General features: G+C 34.7%; 2 protein-coding genes across 7 annotated transcripts in view; both read right to left on the bottom strand.

Annotated features, from left to right (window-relative positions):
- bach1b (BTB and CNC homology 1, basic leucine zipper transcription factor 1 b) overlaps positions 1 to 4,397 on the bottom strand; it is a 74,379-nt gene extending 69,982 nt beyond the window's left edge. For 5 of the 6 annotated variants that reach the window (XM_048175953.1, XM_048175963.1, XM_048175933.1 and 2 more), the window contains exons 1-3: positions 4,240 to 4,397; positions 2,067 to 2,317; positions 802 to 1,893 (exon numbers count right to left, since the gene is read on the bottom strand). In XM_048175953.1, coding sequence (XP_048031910.1) covers positions 802 to 1,893; positions 2,067 to 2,306 — 1,332 coding nt within the window. In that variant the 5' untranslated portion in view covers positions 2,307 to 2,317; positions 4,240 to 4,397. Of the gene's footprint in view, positions 1 to 801; positions 1,894 to 2,066; positions 2,318 to 3,497; positions 3,962 to 4,239 lie in introns of those variants that run through there. The other variant, XM_048175925.1, reaches the window with a different exon arrangement.
- A 244-nt stretch (positions 4,398 to 4,641) lies between these two features.
- Positions 4,642 to 15,195, bottom strand: map3k7cl (map3k7 C-terminal like). Its single transcript, XM_048176009.1, has 5 exons — positions 14,918 to 15,195; positions 14,392 to 14,473; positions 12,077 to 12,135; positions 9,994 to 10,109; positions 4,642 to 5,967 (listed from the first exon to the last, which is right to left on the bottom strand). The coding sequence occupies exons 2-5, from the start codon at positions 14,465 to 14,467 to the stop codon at positions 5,787 to 5,789; spliced, it is 432 nt and encodes a 143-aa protein (XP_048031966.1). The 5' UTR covers positions 14,468 to 14,473; positions 14,918 to 15,195; the 3' UTR covers positions 4,642 to 5,786.
- Positions 15,196 to 15,722: the final 527 nt, after the last annotated feature.

Genomic DNA, 15,722 nt, shown 5'->3' with positions numbered 1-15,722 from the left:
CAAAGTCCAACAAACATTAACAAATTGAAAAACTCTTACCACAGGTGCCAGGTTTTTGCTTACTGATCCACCCAAATGTTCTTTTTTTCTTTCAATTATTTCTTCACCTATATTTTTTCTAATATAGACTTAAAAACATGTCTGCTGATAAATGGCACCTTTTGAAGGGTCTCTAAAAAAAACTCACCCAACAACACTATTAACAGGTAAAGTAACTAATTTCATGTATAGCTGGATAATTACTCAAATTTAAAAATAATAATAATAAAAAAATAACAGCAACTAATTCTTAAGAAATGTGAAGCAGAGAACACAAAAATTAAAACAAAAACTAAAATAAATTTGCAATCAATTAGATTCCAAAACATCTTTGAATAAATATAATTACATTATTAATAATAATAATAATAATAATATAAATAAATATATATATATATATTTTTTTTTTTTTGTATTATTATTATTTATGTTAATATAATTCACATAATTGTATTTATTAATTATATCAATATTAATAACTTTTATTATCATTGTTAAAATGCTGTTAACAACAAAATAATAATAATTATTATTATTATATTAATATTATAATTGTATTTACATAAAATATTCATAATATTTGATTTTTTTTATTTTATTTTTTGCCATTTTTATTGTCCTATTAGAAGTTTGATCACTTAATGTAATGCGCACCTTTCCTCAACAAACTACACAATTATGTATTATTTAAGCACAAACGCTAAGGGATACGGGTTTGTTCAGATCAATGAAGCACCACTAATAAATACAACCAGTGCTCACCTCACACACTCTGCTCACTTCGCTGCTGTAAGACTCACTGTCCCCCTCTGTGTCAAAACTATCTGAGTCCTCCCCTGATTGGTTGGAGGGTAAGTACGGACTACCCTGTGACGTGGATCCCCCCTCTCCATCATGTAGTTGAGCACCCACTGCACCAAAGTTCTGCATAAATGGACACTCTAATGCTCTGGGATCCAGGTACCAGCTTTTCAGACAATTTGAGGCCTTCGCCACCAAGCCCAGGCCAGAGGGAGACGCCTGACAAGAATCCGGCCAGAACGTAAGCTGCTTGGCCACCTCTATTTCCTCTCTGCTCCTCTGTTCATTGCTTTGGTCATCCCGAAACTCCATGTATGTTCTCTCAGCATCATCTATTCCTGAGTGAGGGGACATTCCCCGTTTAGCCAGGTCTCCTGAGTCACAAATGGAATGTGCCGACTCATTAAAGGTTGGAAATGATGGCTGGCCTGTGCAAGGACCAGAATTCAGAGGACAAAATTCAGGCAGAAGAGAATCTTCATCGTCAACGGGAGGTGTTTTATTGCACGCAAATGTCTCCTTGCAGTCTTCATTGCTTGAGCTTAAAGGACAGTCGTCATCTGTCTTGTCAAGGGACATAGGTGTCGAGTCGCAGACATCCAGACAGGATCGCTCCTTTCCGCAAGCTATTTGAAACTTGCGGTACTTCGGGCACAGGAGGGAGTAATCTGTCTCTTTTCCACTGTAACATCCTTTTGCGACATCCTCAATGGCCACTGATGGAGGGCAAGATGTCTCTTTGGCTTTAAGCTGAATCTGTGAGGGTTGAAGTAATGATTTATCTTCATCAATAACATCATCCTTGTTAACCGAGCTCAATTCAGCCCCTCGTGATTTGCAGCATTTGGTTTTACAGCACTTCTTCTGGACTTTTGATGTGTTTCGGCTGCTGTCAAAGAACTTGGGGAGAAGGAAGTCGAAGCAGGCTTTGTCCAAGTTCTTGAAACCAAGAACAGAAGCACAGTTACGGATTTCCAGCACATTCTCTTTGGTAAAGATGAGTTTTGAGGTGTATGCAAAATCCAGCAAGGGTTCAAACCCCTCTGAGGTAACCTTAAAAAGGAAAAAACAATAGATTTTAAATCAAATGCATAACAATCTGACTTTCCTTTGCATCATATCTCGTATAAACATTGAAGAATAAAATATTTCTGCCACAATGTTGGGCCAAATATATCTCATGAACTTCCTGCTTGATCAGTTCAGACCTTTAATTATGTTGTTACCTCATCAGGAAGGTTGATGACAATTCCTTCAGGTGTATGACTGGACACACGAGCGCAGAAGTAATCACTGCAGGACGCCAGAACTGCCCGGTGGGCCCGGAAACTCTGGGTCTCCACCACAATAGTCACATCACACAGAAGATCTTTCTTCCTCTGCTCATTCAGACATTGCAGAACATGGGAACTGTGCACAGATGACTGGAAGGTGAACTTAAACGACTTTGAGCTTTCCATCGACATGCTGAGTTAATCTGTTTGGTAAAAACATAAAGAATAGATTTGCATGTGCTCAATTCAAGGAAACTGTCAAGTATATACTAAAATAATTCACAAATAGTCAAATAGACTGAGATTATTTGACTATGGAACTCATTCATTAGGCATATAAAGCAGGCATCACAGTTCCTACACAGTTTGACCAATATATTTCAATTTTCTATTACTGGATAAAGATTTTTCAAAATTACTTTATGGATGTTGCATGCAGCAATTTTTAATTTTTTACCAATTAAATATTTTGTTGCTGATCATAAATTAATGTGTGTATATATATATATATATATATATATATATATATTCACTATAGAAATGTTCATGTTGTGAACACAATTTTAAAATCCCCTATGATTAAAGAGTGCAACAGTTGCCCATCCACTTTTTTAGCAACTTTAGTTCCAGAAATATTTTCATTAAAGGGTTATAAAACATGATCCAAAACCAACCAACCAGCTATGAGTTGAATCACAACATTAAAAATCTTTATTTAAGCAAAAAAAAAAAAAAAAAAGAAAAGGGACAGAAATACAAAGGTACAAGACAAGACTGAGGAAAAGAACTACAATCCCATGAAGCACTGCGAATGACAATCGAATTTTAAATATTGTAAAACTACTGATCTAAACGTGTATTATGTATTTAGAATATTTTATTGCAACATATGCATACACAAATATTTAAGTAAAGAGTATTTTTGTTGATGCAATTTGCTTGTTTCGATTCCCTGATTGGTGGATATTTTTTTGCAGAATCATGGTAATGTAGTTTTCAACCAGAATTCTACTGTTGAACACTTATATTTAAAAAATAAGTTTAAATAATGTGGACTGTTGGCTTCAACATAAGCATATGCCATCGATTAACAACATTGTAGCTCACAGCTAGTGAGTTTAAAGGTTTTTATAAATGAAAAAGTTTGTGACCAGTTTGTGTGTAGCTTGCGGCGAAACGCTTTATAATTTGGCTTCGTATATTTCCGTGAAAGGGAAAAAAATATACTGATTAACTATTCGAATCACAGCCGACCTAACATTCAAAACAACAGCGCTCATGCTCGCTCAATACTTCTTAAAAGAAGAAGAAGAAGAAGCTCACACTCGCTCTACAACAGAAGCGCCTCAGGGAAAAATGTCTTTTGAAACACTTAATACGTACGTGTCTTTGCCCACGGGAACTCCTTATCTCAACTATGTACTACTGATAATTTGACCTGGTCAAGTCATGAGTGTGTGTGTGTATGCGCGCGCGCGTGTGGCGCAAGAGTGTTAGTGTGCGCGCTCTCTGCTGACTCATTGGGTTTTGCTGATAAAGGATGAGCAAGCATTTTCCCCGTCTGTCCCTTTCCACAAAACTCATCGACTGTATAAAAACTTAGGGACCAGTTGCCTCATACAGTTCATCTGGAGTATTTTATGTTATTAAACGGAAACATTTGAACTAATTTCAATAAAATAGGGTCGAGTAAAAACAACAGACGCGCCTTTAATGTAATAAAAACCGAACATTACGATTGTGTAACAAAACCTAGTGAGCCGCCTACCTAGACAGCATTTAAGGTATCTCAGGCGCTTTAAATGTTCGAATGGAACCAGCGAAGCGCGGATATGCCCACAAATGCTGTCTAGGTAGGAAGCTCATTATGTTTTGAGACAGCCTACGTCCGACGAAAAAAATGACATCTGTATTCTGTATAGAAGAATATTTATCGCCTCCACGATCGTGATCATTGAAAAACTCACACCAGTATGGCGTGAAACAGAACAAGAACTAAACTATTTCATAAGTATTAACACTTAAATTAGACATTTTAAACTTTAACTATAAAGTTTTCCTTGTCTTTCTGTTGTCTCTCGACATACATAAACTGACAAAACAACAAGCGTTCGTAAATACTCACCTGTCATATCACCGGAGAGTGAGAGTAAAAGTTGAATTTGACACTACATACTAACTCGGCTTGCTTAGAGCGATCACTTGTAACTATGAAAACAAGGAGGCGCTTGTGTTTCACTCTGGTGTCATGTGATTTCTGCCCAAAATTGTTTTTGTCCCGCCTTCTCAAACACAGCCCCCTTTCATTGGCTCTCTGTCCTGTCAATCATTTACGTCACGACTTCCTTAGTTTTCTCCAGACCTGACCGACACATACATCATTTAACCTCGTCAGTCCCGAGTTGGGAAACTTTACAAACAAACAACCTTTGTGAAAAAAGTGAAAACGGCATTTTAAATAGCAAAATGCAATAGGCTAATTATGTAATATTCAATGTATTGACCATTTGGACTTAAACACATGAAATCTGATGTTATTCTGCTTTATTTTCACAAGCACAACACATTTGTGTGTACTGCATGTAAAAAAAAAATATACGTTTGTTAGATGAAAATATTAATAGTAATTAGTAATTAATTAATGTTTAAAATTATGAATGTTATAGTGTCATTAAGTAGTGAGTTATACTAATAAAAAAAACATAATACTATTTCCTGGAGCAGCTTACATGTTGTGGTTAGTCCTAGTAATTATGAATATGTGATGTGGTGTGTAAACACTGTCGTGTAAAATCCTACTCACTGAGTATACTACTACACATCAGATTTTCAAAATTGTTGTATGAAAAATAACAATATGCCATTTAATTTTTGACATTAATGGACTTTCCTCAGTCTGTCAAAGAAAATGAAACCTGCACTGCCTAAACAAAAGTCTAGACTAGCTAAAATTCCACTGAATCTGGAGGAAGCAAACGTTTCATGCCACTAAACTGGTTTTTGCGGACGTACACCGCTGGTATTTCAGCTGTGTGGGATGGAGGGTGTCAGCCATTGATATTTTTGAAGGGTTTCACAATCCTAAAATGAGCAGATCACATTTCGAAACCCAAGTTCCCTATTGCTGAGTGACTAAACAATGCAGTGTAGTCATACGTCTATCGTCACCTTGCCTGAACTCAAATAGCTGAACAGAAATGTAATTCCTTAATTCCTTTTTTATGCAACTGACAGACAGTAAACAGTAAAAACTTTTACTGAGAGTTACATTTACTCTTTCTCAGCAGAGCATTTTACATGATAAAACACTGATACAATTTCAACTGTACAATATAGGCGAGTGAATCAACAAACACGCCCTTAAATCACACAAAGGAATAGTATATATTCAGAATACAAATTCAGACATATATGAGTGAGGTGACCCCCTCACCTCATGTTTGGGCCACAAGACCATCTGCTCTGAAAAGGACCCATAATAGCTTAAAATATATATATATATATATATATATATATATATACACATTGATTAAGTGTCTCAGTCTAAGCACACTGATTCAAGATCGGCATTCCGCTTTGGTACATAACCATAACCACTAAAGGAACGCTGAGATGTTTATTAGCAGTAGTAAAGACCCAGAAGAGAAAGATCTTTCGCATTGGTGTTCAAGGTCAGGAGGAGCCCTGCCTCTTTTGACTGACCACTCGGAGCGTCTCGAGCTGCTGTGCTCGTTCACTGTGGACTGTTATCAGGTTCTGGTTCTCTTCCGTAAGGATCCTGTATTCCTCCTCCAGTCGGGCAAACTCCATCGAAGCCTCTTCGTCCTCTAGCAGCTCAGCCATGAGCTCTTTCCTGAGAATGACACACATATATAATAACATGTTATTCATAATCTTTCATTACATAGCTTTTCTTAATGACTGTATTTAATTTAATGATGATATTAAAGGTGTGTGCCAAAATAACACATTATGTGGCCTGGGTGTCGCACAGATGACTACAGGTGGCTGTTCCGTGCCCGAAACTAATTTATAGGAAGTGAACCTGTTGACGCCATAGCTTTTGGTAGCTGGCTTGATATAATAATCTCAAAAGGAAAAAAAAAAAAAAAAAAAAAAAAACACATCATTTTTATTATAGACAAGACCGCAGAAGTCTAGATTACTTGCCTGTGCTTTGTAATGTTTCACTAGCTCACAATGACACTGATCTCTTGTGATCTCTTCTGCATATGCACTTTGGACCAAGTTCATCGTTTGAGCAAGGTTGTGGTGTGGTGACAGGCATGCTTCTGTGTCTAGTGTTTAACATGTATGTTTAAAATGTGGAAAACAAAGGGTTAAAAGTGTCTATAACCACACAAGGATGAATCAGACACATAATGTATCTGTACACCACTAGGGAACATCAGCGAACGGTTAAATCTGCAGAAAATGCACAGAACTGATTTATATATATTTATATATTCCTGAACAGCTGAGTTTGGCTCTTTATCTGAACTCAGTGTATTTGAAAAAGTTCATGTGTTTTCCTTGAAAACAAAAAGAAAATGAGAAAGAGAACAAACACTGGAAATTTTTAGTGACATTTACAGTAGATGGCATTTAGAAAGTACTTGTGTTTCCCTGCATAAACAATCAAGCTTTTTTATCCTGGGTAATTATACACATATATATATATATATATATATATATATATATATATATATATATATATACACTACCGCTCAAAAGTTTGGCATCGGTAAGATTTTTAATGTTTTTAAAAGAAGTTTCGTCTGCTCACCAAGGGTGCATTTACTTAATTAAAAATACAGTAAAAACAGTAATATTGTGAAATATTATTACAATTTAAAATGACTGTTTTCTATTTGAAAATATTTTAAAATGTAATTTATTCTTGTGTTGGCAAAGCTGAATTTTCAGCATCGTTAATCCAGTCTTCAGTGTCACATGATCCTTCAGAAATAATTCTAATATGTCAATTTGCTGCTCAAGAAACATTTAATGTGTACAATTGTACAAAATATTTGTGTACAATATTTTTTTTTCAGGATTCTTTGATGAATAGAAAGTTCAAAAGAACAGTGTTTATTTGAAATCCAATCTTTTGTAACATTATAAATGTCTTTACTGTCACTTTTGATTGATTTAATGCATCCTTGCTGAATAAAAGTATTAATTTCTAATAAAATAAAAATTCTTACTGACCCCAAACTTTTGAACGGTAGTGTAAAATGTTACAAAAGCTTTGTATTTTAGATAAATGCTGTTCTTTTGAACTTTCTATTCATCAAGGAATCCTGAAAAAAAAGTACACAACTGTTTTCAACATTGATAATAATAACAAATATTTCTTGAGGAACTAATCATCATATTAGAATGATTTCTGAGGAATCATGTGACACTGAAGACTGGAGTAATGATGCTGAAAATTCAGCTTTTCTAACATGAAAATAAATTACTTTGTAAAATATTTTCAAATAGAAAACAGTTATTTTAAATTGTAATTTAAGTAATTTAAATTTTTCACAATATTACTGTTTTTACTGTATTTTTAATTAAATAAATTAAGCCTTGGTGAGCAGCTTCTTTTAAAAACATTAAAAATCTTACAGATCCCAAACTTTTGAGCGGTAGTGTATATATATATATATATATATATATATATATATATATATATATATATATATATATATATATATATATATATATATATATATATAATTACCACTTTATTACCATGCATGTACACATTGCTAGTACTGGGTTGGACCCATGGCATAGATTCAACAAGGTGCTGGAAACATTCCTCAGAGATTTTGGTCCATATTGACATGATAGAATCACGCAGTTGCTGTAGATTTGTAGGCTGCACATCCATGGTACGAATCTCCTGATCCATAAAATCCCAAAGGTGCTCTAATGGACTGAGATCCGGTGATTTTGGAGACCATTTGAGTATATTGAACTTATAGAACTCATTGTCATGTTTAAGAAACCAGTTTGAGATGATTTGAGCTTTGTGACATGGCGCATTATCCTGCTGAAAGTAGCCATCAGAAGATGAGCACACTGTGATCATAAAAGGATGGACATGGTCAGCAACAATACTCAGGTAGGCTGTGGCATTTAAACGATGCTCAATTGGTACTAAGGGGCCCAAAGTGTGCCAAGAAAATATCTCCCACACCATTACACCACCACCAGCAGCCTAAACCGTTGATACAAGGGAGGATGGATCCATGCTTTCATGTTGTTTACAGCAAATTCTGACCCCACCATCTGAATGTCGCAGCAGAAATCGAGACTCATCAGACAGGCAATGTTTTTCCAATATTCTATTGTCCAATGTTGGTGAGCCCGTGCAAATTGTAGCCACAGTTTCCTGTTCTTGCTGACAGGAGTGGCACCCGGTGTGGTCTTCTGCTGCTGTTGTGCGATCAGAGATGCTCTTCTGCACACTTTGGTTGTAATGAATGGTTATATTGCATTTTCACCCACAGAACTGCCACTTACTGGATGTTTTCTCTTTTTCAGACCATTCTCTGTAAACCCTAAAGATGGTTGTGTGTGAACATTCCAGTAGATCAGCAGATTCTGAAATACTCATATCAGCCCGTCTGGCACCAACAACCATACCATGTTCAAAAAGTCATTTAAATCACCTTTCTTCCCCATTCTGATGCTCAGTTTGAACTTCAGCAGATCGTCTTGACCAGGTCTAAATGGCTAAATGCGCTGAGATGCTGCCAGAGGCATCACTAGGCCCATTTTAAGAGGGCTTCACTAGGCCCCCTAAATTTCCACCCAGCCCCCCTGAAAAATTTGCTCCCTAACTCCCTAATCTGTACACAAATTCGTGATTGCCTCGTTCCCCTTTAAAACTCCCATGAAAACGGCTTTTAGTCTGTGTTATTTTCTATATCTCCATGAATGGAAATTAGAAATGTATATCTTCTTTTAAGATAAATTTACTGCACAGCTGTAGTTAAAAAATAATAATAAAGTGCTTAAAATATTACATGTATTTAAAAAAATAATGATTTTTTTTTTTTTACCTTTTTCACCTCTGATGAGTTTGCATCTCTGCTTTTAAACTGCTTATCAGAGTCAATGACAAAGACAGAGAAACATCATGTGAGTTATTTCCTTCTACTAAAAATGACCCAGCAGCTGATTGTTACAAACATTTATTAGCATTAGGGTAAAGCCATTTATGGTTTTTGATGTAACTTTGAATTATAAAAGTGGCAGACTGATAGATTCATGTGCTGTTATATTTTTTAATAAATAGAAAGCAACAAAAAAAGAAAGAAATGATTTAATATAGGTCAGATTAAACATATTTCCAGTCTAGACAATTACAGTAATGTAAGGTTTGTCTATATTCCTAATGAATATTAATAGATGTGGTTAGTTAAAATTATTTGAAATTAACTGAATATAACCTAACCTACTGTACTGTTCATTCCTAACCTATATACACACACTATATTAAATATATATTTTTAATCATGCCCTCATTAGAGTTAAAATTAACTTGTTAGGCTTTACAGTGTAAAGTGTGGTTTTACTATGTGGGTGTTAAAAAAACAAAAAGCCCTGCATACCACAATACAATGTCAACTCTTGTCATGATTACACGGGCGCAGAGCATGACTATTAAGGAAACTCCACAAAGGCAGAGAAAGGCAGCTCTTATCAATGATCGGTCTGTTCGTACTTACAAAGATGTGTGCGTTTATACATATACATACGGTTTCAGGATATATTTATTTTAGGATATTTATAAATATGGTGGTCGACAGCTGTGAATCTCAATAATATCATGAATACATATATTGAGTTTGTGTTTTGAGTTAGTTTTAAAGCTTACTTTCTGTCTTCCAGCCTGGCGATTTCATGTTTGACCTGGTTGAACTCATTGGCCATCTTGCAGTGGTCTTTGTACACTTCTATGGACTCCTTTAGAGACCGACACGGCAGCACCGGCTGTTACAGAGAGGAAGATGATGACATATTACATTACATTAGTTTATTAGTGAAACTGTAGGCCTAAGTGTTTTATATTTCCTAATATGTCAAACCACAATCGCTCTTTTTAAAAAGTGAATTGAAAAAAGATTACATACAGCATGTTAAAATCATATACTGTAGCTACAACAGTGACTGGTGATAAATTCAGGAACTTCATTTTTTTTTTCTTTATGATGTTATATTTGGATTGTCTGCTACATCCTGGAATATACACAAAATCGTCATACAGCCTGACAAGAAGGTTTCAATCAACAGATGAAACACAATATGTGGAAACATTAGTGAGACGCTTGACTTTTTTTATTCCTTTTGTGTCAGGAACTTCTTCTTTCACAATGACTCATGGCACAGTCCTACAGAATATCATCCACAACAAAGTTCTTTAACTTCTCCCAGTTTTTTCCCTCATGTGTGGGTGTATCTGTGTATTTGTATGCATGTTAACCAAGTGTTTTTTCATGTAGAACAATTTCAGGTTTCAGAAAGGGACACTTTTATGGGGAATATTCCTTAAATAGTCCTTATCACATTGAGCAGAACTGATATTCTAAACACCATTGGCATTGGTAATCAATAATTATATCATATCATAAAACCAAAGCAAATTTGAATAAAAACACAATGATTTATATATATATATATATATATATATATATATATATAAATATTATAGATTGATAAAGAATAGTTGATAGATAGTGCTTAGAGATTTATTAATATCTACACACTGCTCTCAGAGTTTGCTCCCTTTAGCCTGGGACTTTTTGTCTAAAAAAAACTTTCTCACATTAGTGAGAGACTTTTTTGTATCAATAATGTGCTAGTTATGAGGAAATGTCAAAACCAACCCATGTCAGCATGAAACAGCATTCTCAACCCATTTTACTTCCTTAACGTAACATATATTTGAGTGAGGCTATATTTATAGAAGAAAAAAATAATAGTCCAGGACATTTTGTCCATCAGGAATTGATTAAAAAGTTGGAGGACATCATCCGAAAAAGAAGAGCAAGTTATCACATTTTAAAAATGATTATGAAGACAAGCATTTATTTTCTGTACATACACTGTCCAAAATAAGACCAAAAATGATATTAAACATGAAGTGTGTCATTTATGGGCCACTAATGACACTTTCAAAAAAAAAAAAAATTTAATATTTAAATAAATTATCATTATAAAATAATAATAATAATAATAATAATAATAATAATTATTATTATTATTATTATTATTATTATAAAACAATGACAACAATTAAAGTTATGCATTTAAAAATTACATCATTACCTTTAAGAATGCAAATAAATTCAGCTGATTTCCTGTTGACTGTTTTGAGAGCTTTAAAAGTAACCGGTGCCATCTTGTGGTCTTACAGAAGCATTGCTCAAATATTCCCTCTGAGAAAGTTTGATCCATGAAATAAACCGAATAATAAGTTGTGTAACAATTGTGAAAATAGTCAAAGAAGGAACAAATGTCCTCAGCCAAGGAAGAGAAATCAATAAACCGTTTAAGGCAGCAGTAACCTATATTTACTGCATTTCCATGACCATAACGTTGTTTATAATGATGTCTGGGTGGATGAGACAGACGTTACTCTCTGATTTAGCTTTTCCTCACAAATCTTTCATGCAGGAATTTCACTGCACCCTGCAATACAAACCCACCACTGGTGTTCAGTGCACAGAGCTAATATTAGTACAGTGGATTTAGCCTTTTCTTGAGTTTTTTTCTACACAACTGTCACACCATATGATCCCAACCCGTTATCATATACAGTATACATTTAGTTGTGAAATTTAGTCAGATAGCCTACTTAATATCTGCTTGTTTTGTATTCTCCACGCAGCAGACTCTGTAATTGTATTCAAAGCATACAGCATGCCGTCATATTTTAAATAGATTATTAATAACTCTACCTGCAGGCGTTGCTCAAGGTCGGGGAATGATGGAAGGGGATCCTCTGCATCTTTCAACTCTGAGAGGAAAAGAAATCCGGAGGAACATGTCTGGTATGAGAATGCTAATGTTTGAGATCTTTACTCCAAGGCCTTAGTGGTGACATCTACATCCATCTAATCAGCTTAATCATACCACAGTGCACATGACACCACAGCATGTCCAGTTGGCTGTATACACTGATCTAGGTCCAGTTTCCTTAGTGTAAACATACACGTTGTTATTCGCCTCGAAACTGATTCCAGATCATTGCGAGAAGCCAAATTCGAACACCACACCTGTTCGGCCATGGACTCTAAATCCTAAACGGACAGATTGAAAGTAACTATCTCCCAGGTTCTTCACAATAACTTGTTTGTAACGAGCACTCTGACAGACAGCTTGTCTGCCCTGATTCCCGCCATGCCAGCTATGTCCAAGCGAGGCTCACTCACTCACGCCGAGAATCCTCTGATGCAACCAGCTAAAAACAGGTCTGTTTACAGTCATGCATCAGCCAGATGGCCAATTAAAAGATATATATATATATATATATATATATATATATATATATATATATATATATATATATATATATATATATATATATATACATTAAAATTTGCAAGGGTATTATCTGAAACGTGATATGCACATTTTTCCTGAAGAATGTGGCCAGGTGGATGAACATGACAGTTTCATGTAATTTTGGCTGATTGATTGCATATTATTGAATTTAGTTTTAATTTCTGTTTTATTTTCATTTAGTATATATATATATATATATATATATATATATATATATATATATATATATATATATATATATATTTTAATGATCACATATTTGTTATTTTATTGTTTAGGTTCGTTTTTAATTTTGGAGTTTATTTTATTTTGATTTAAATTGTAAATACAATTAAATTACATTTATTTTAGTTTCAGTTTTCCATAGTTATAGTCATCATTATTTTATATATTTAATTATTATTTATTATTTTGCTATTATTATCGGTTTCTTTCAGTTTACTTTTGGAGTCATGGCATTTTTTATGTTCTTTTTTATTTATTTATTAGTTTTCGTTTTATGGTTTAATTAAAGTGTTTAATTTAATTAAATTCGTTCACTTCAGAATTTAATTTTGAGGAAAACATTCCAGGATATTTCTCCATATAGTGGACTTCACGGGTTGAAGGGTCGAAAGTACCCAGTGTCTACAAAGCGTACGTGCAAAGAGTAAGTCAACGGCCTTTACAAAAAAAGGTAAAACAGCAATGTCTGAATATTGTGAAGTTGGAGGTACTACCGCGGTACTTCCGCCTACATCACACGTGACCTTTCTAACGTGATTTCATAATGTGTGGTGTATCGCAGAGCAGTGCAAGACGAGCATTTGTGGTTAAAAAGTATGTACATTTTTATTTATTTTTTTTTAGAAAATGACCGATCGTTTCGCTAGATAAGACCCTTATTCCTCGTCTGGGATCGTGTAGAGCCCTTTGAAGCTGCATTGAAACTGCAATTTGGACCTTCAAAGTGTTGTACCCACTGAAGTCCATTATCAGGAGAATAATCCTGGAATGTTTTCATCAAAAACCTTAATTTCTTTTCAACTGAAGAAAGAAAGACATAAACATCTTGGATGACATGGGAGTGAGTAAATTATCCGAAAAAAGTGAACTAATCCTTTACCAAGTGACTGTTACTTACACAAAAGATTGGTCTTCATGGTTCAAAACAAGTTTGTAGGGAATTATGGGAAAGACAGATAAGTATAGTGTGTTTATGTGTTGGGTTCTATTTGTGTTCCACTTTTGGGAAAGAAAGAAAAGGACGCAGGGCAAAGTAGCGGAGAAGCGCGAAGCATTAAATGCTTTTAAATTTAGGCCAGTGTTCTAAAAGCAAATGAGTGAATCATGCAGCAGTGAGGTATTAAAACAGAAACCTGATGCTGCAATGCCCAGGCAGCAGCTGCCATCAAAGCATTTGCCTGAATAGCTGTAAAACACTTTGACAGCACTGTTGACTTTGTGGCTAGGTAGATATTTTGTTTTTAAGATGCCAGAGATCAACTAAAATAGAGGGGCACCTGTTTCTTTGTAAAGGATGGCAAAAGTTGAATTGATCCCACATGAGAGGATTTGAGTGGGTTTTGCCTGTTGCCATTTTGGTAGAAGTCACGCATCGCATGGACCGTGCAGAGCGAGGGGACACAACTCTATTTTAGTCTCTCATTCACAGTGACAAACACATCTAAAACAATCATTTTCACATTCTTATTAGTAGATGCCTTGCCTGAGGTTTCGTCGAGGCTGAAAGCGATTTGTACTTCAGGTTTATCTGCAGAGACTCGTCTAGTTGAGGTGATCATTTATTCCTAGAAAAAGAGCAGATTTGGATTAAACAAGATTGGATGTAAACCATATATATAGTTAATTTCAGAAGTATGAGATCAGCAGCCTTTCAGGGAGTCATGAAAAGGTTTCGTCATGTGCCCAAAGTTGCATCAGGGATTAAACAATTGGAGATAAGTCCTCTCCCAGCCAGCAAATGAGATCATACTTCTGAAATGGAGTTCCTTGGTGTTGCTTATGAAGTCATATTTGTGTATGTTACTAAATTCAATAATGTATATTTACTATATTTTATGTGCTAATACATATCTGCTAGACACAAGTCTAGACACAAGTCTAATGTTAATGTCATGAAAGCGTGAAAGAGACCACAAACATAACTCGCACTGTAACTTTACTTTGTTAAAACTAATTTTTAAGAGGTTTAATTTGTTCATACGATTAAATGAGACAATAAAACCCCTTACCTGACAACAGAAACGTATTTACAGAAAACTCTCTTATAAAAATCTTAAAAGAGCCTCAAGAGTCGCTCAACAAAAGACACAGAGCTGAAGACACTCCATTGCGAAGCCTGTAGATCTTCTTCACTGTTTATACCATAAAAGTCACATTTAATCAGTCATAATCCTCGTAGTGTACACTGAGAAGCCAAAAGCAGGTTCACAAAACACAGCCAAAGTAATGACAGCTCTTCAGCAGGAGGTACTGTGATTCTGTGTGTGCTTAGACGGACACCAATTAAATGGCTCAGATGGCATGACTTTACACTACAACAATGTCCACCTCTCCAATCAGCTTTGAGTGACCCACACATGACAAGAACAATGCAAAGGTTTGATTTTCATTGTAATTTTGTACTCTCTGTTGTAGGCGGTTATAGGGTTTGTGATTTATAGTATTTTTTTGTGTTTGTGCATTGTTAGGTTATTTTTAATGCAAAACAATAATCAGCAGTGGAATCATTTAGAGTTGTGTACATCAAATTGTTAAAAAAAAAAAAACAGTCACACAGGAAGGAAATATATAGCCTAAAGATATTTACATATTGTTATGTAGCTTTATTTCAGCTATATATTAAATATGTTAATGTCTATATAATGTTAAACAACAACAGGGAAAAAACAGTTTGTATCTATGTTGTGTTCATTTGTCCTATATTGTCAGTCGCTTCTTTGTTCTTATTACTGACTGTTTACTTGATTTCTTAATTACTTTACAATTTTTTATTTATATTAGGCAAGTATTTTTTTTGCTGTGGTTTGCTTATAA

The sequence above is a fragment of the Megalobrama amblycephala genome, linkage group LG2 (assembly GCF_018812025.1).
Source record: "Megalobrama amblycephala isolate DHTTF-2021 linkage group LG2, ASM1881202v1, whole genome shotgun sequence".
NCBI lineage: Eukaryota > Metazoa > Chordata > Actinopteri > Cypriniformes > Xenocyprididae > Megalobrama > Megalobrama amblycephala.
This window is presented reverse-complemented; position numbering and strand designations above follow the sequence as displayed.

Bases quoted from the DNA above. Each gene is read 5' to 3' on its own strand.
- map3k7cl (XM_048176009.1), bottom strand. From the start codon at position 14,467: ATGATCACCTCAACTAGACGAGTCTCTGCAGATAAACCTGAAGTACAA. The intron at 12,136-14,391 runs GCAAGGCATCTA...TTTTCCTCTCAG, and splicing joins CAGCCTCGACGAAACCTCAG to AGTTGAAAGATGCAGAGGAT. The intron at 10,110-12,076 runs GTAGAGTTATTA...TCTCTGTAACAG, and splicing joins ACCTTGAGCAACGCCTGCAG to CCGGTGCTGCCGTGTCGGTC.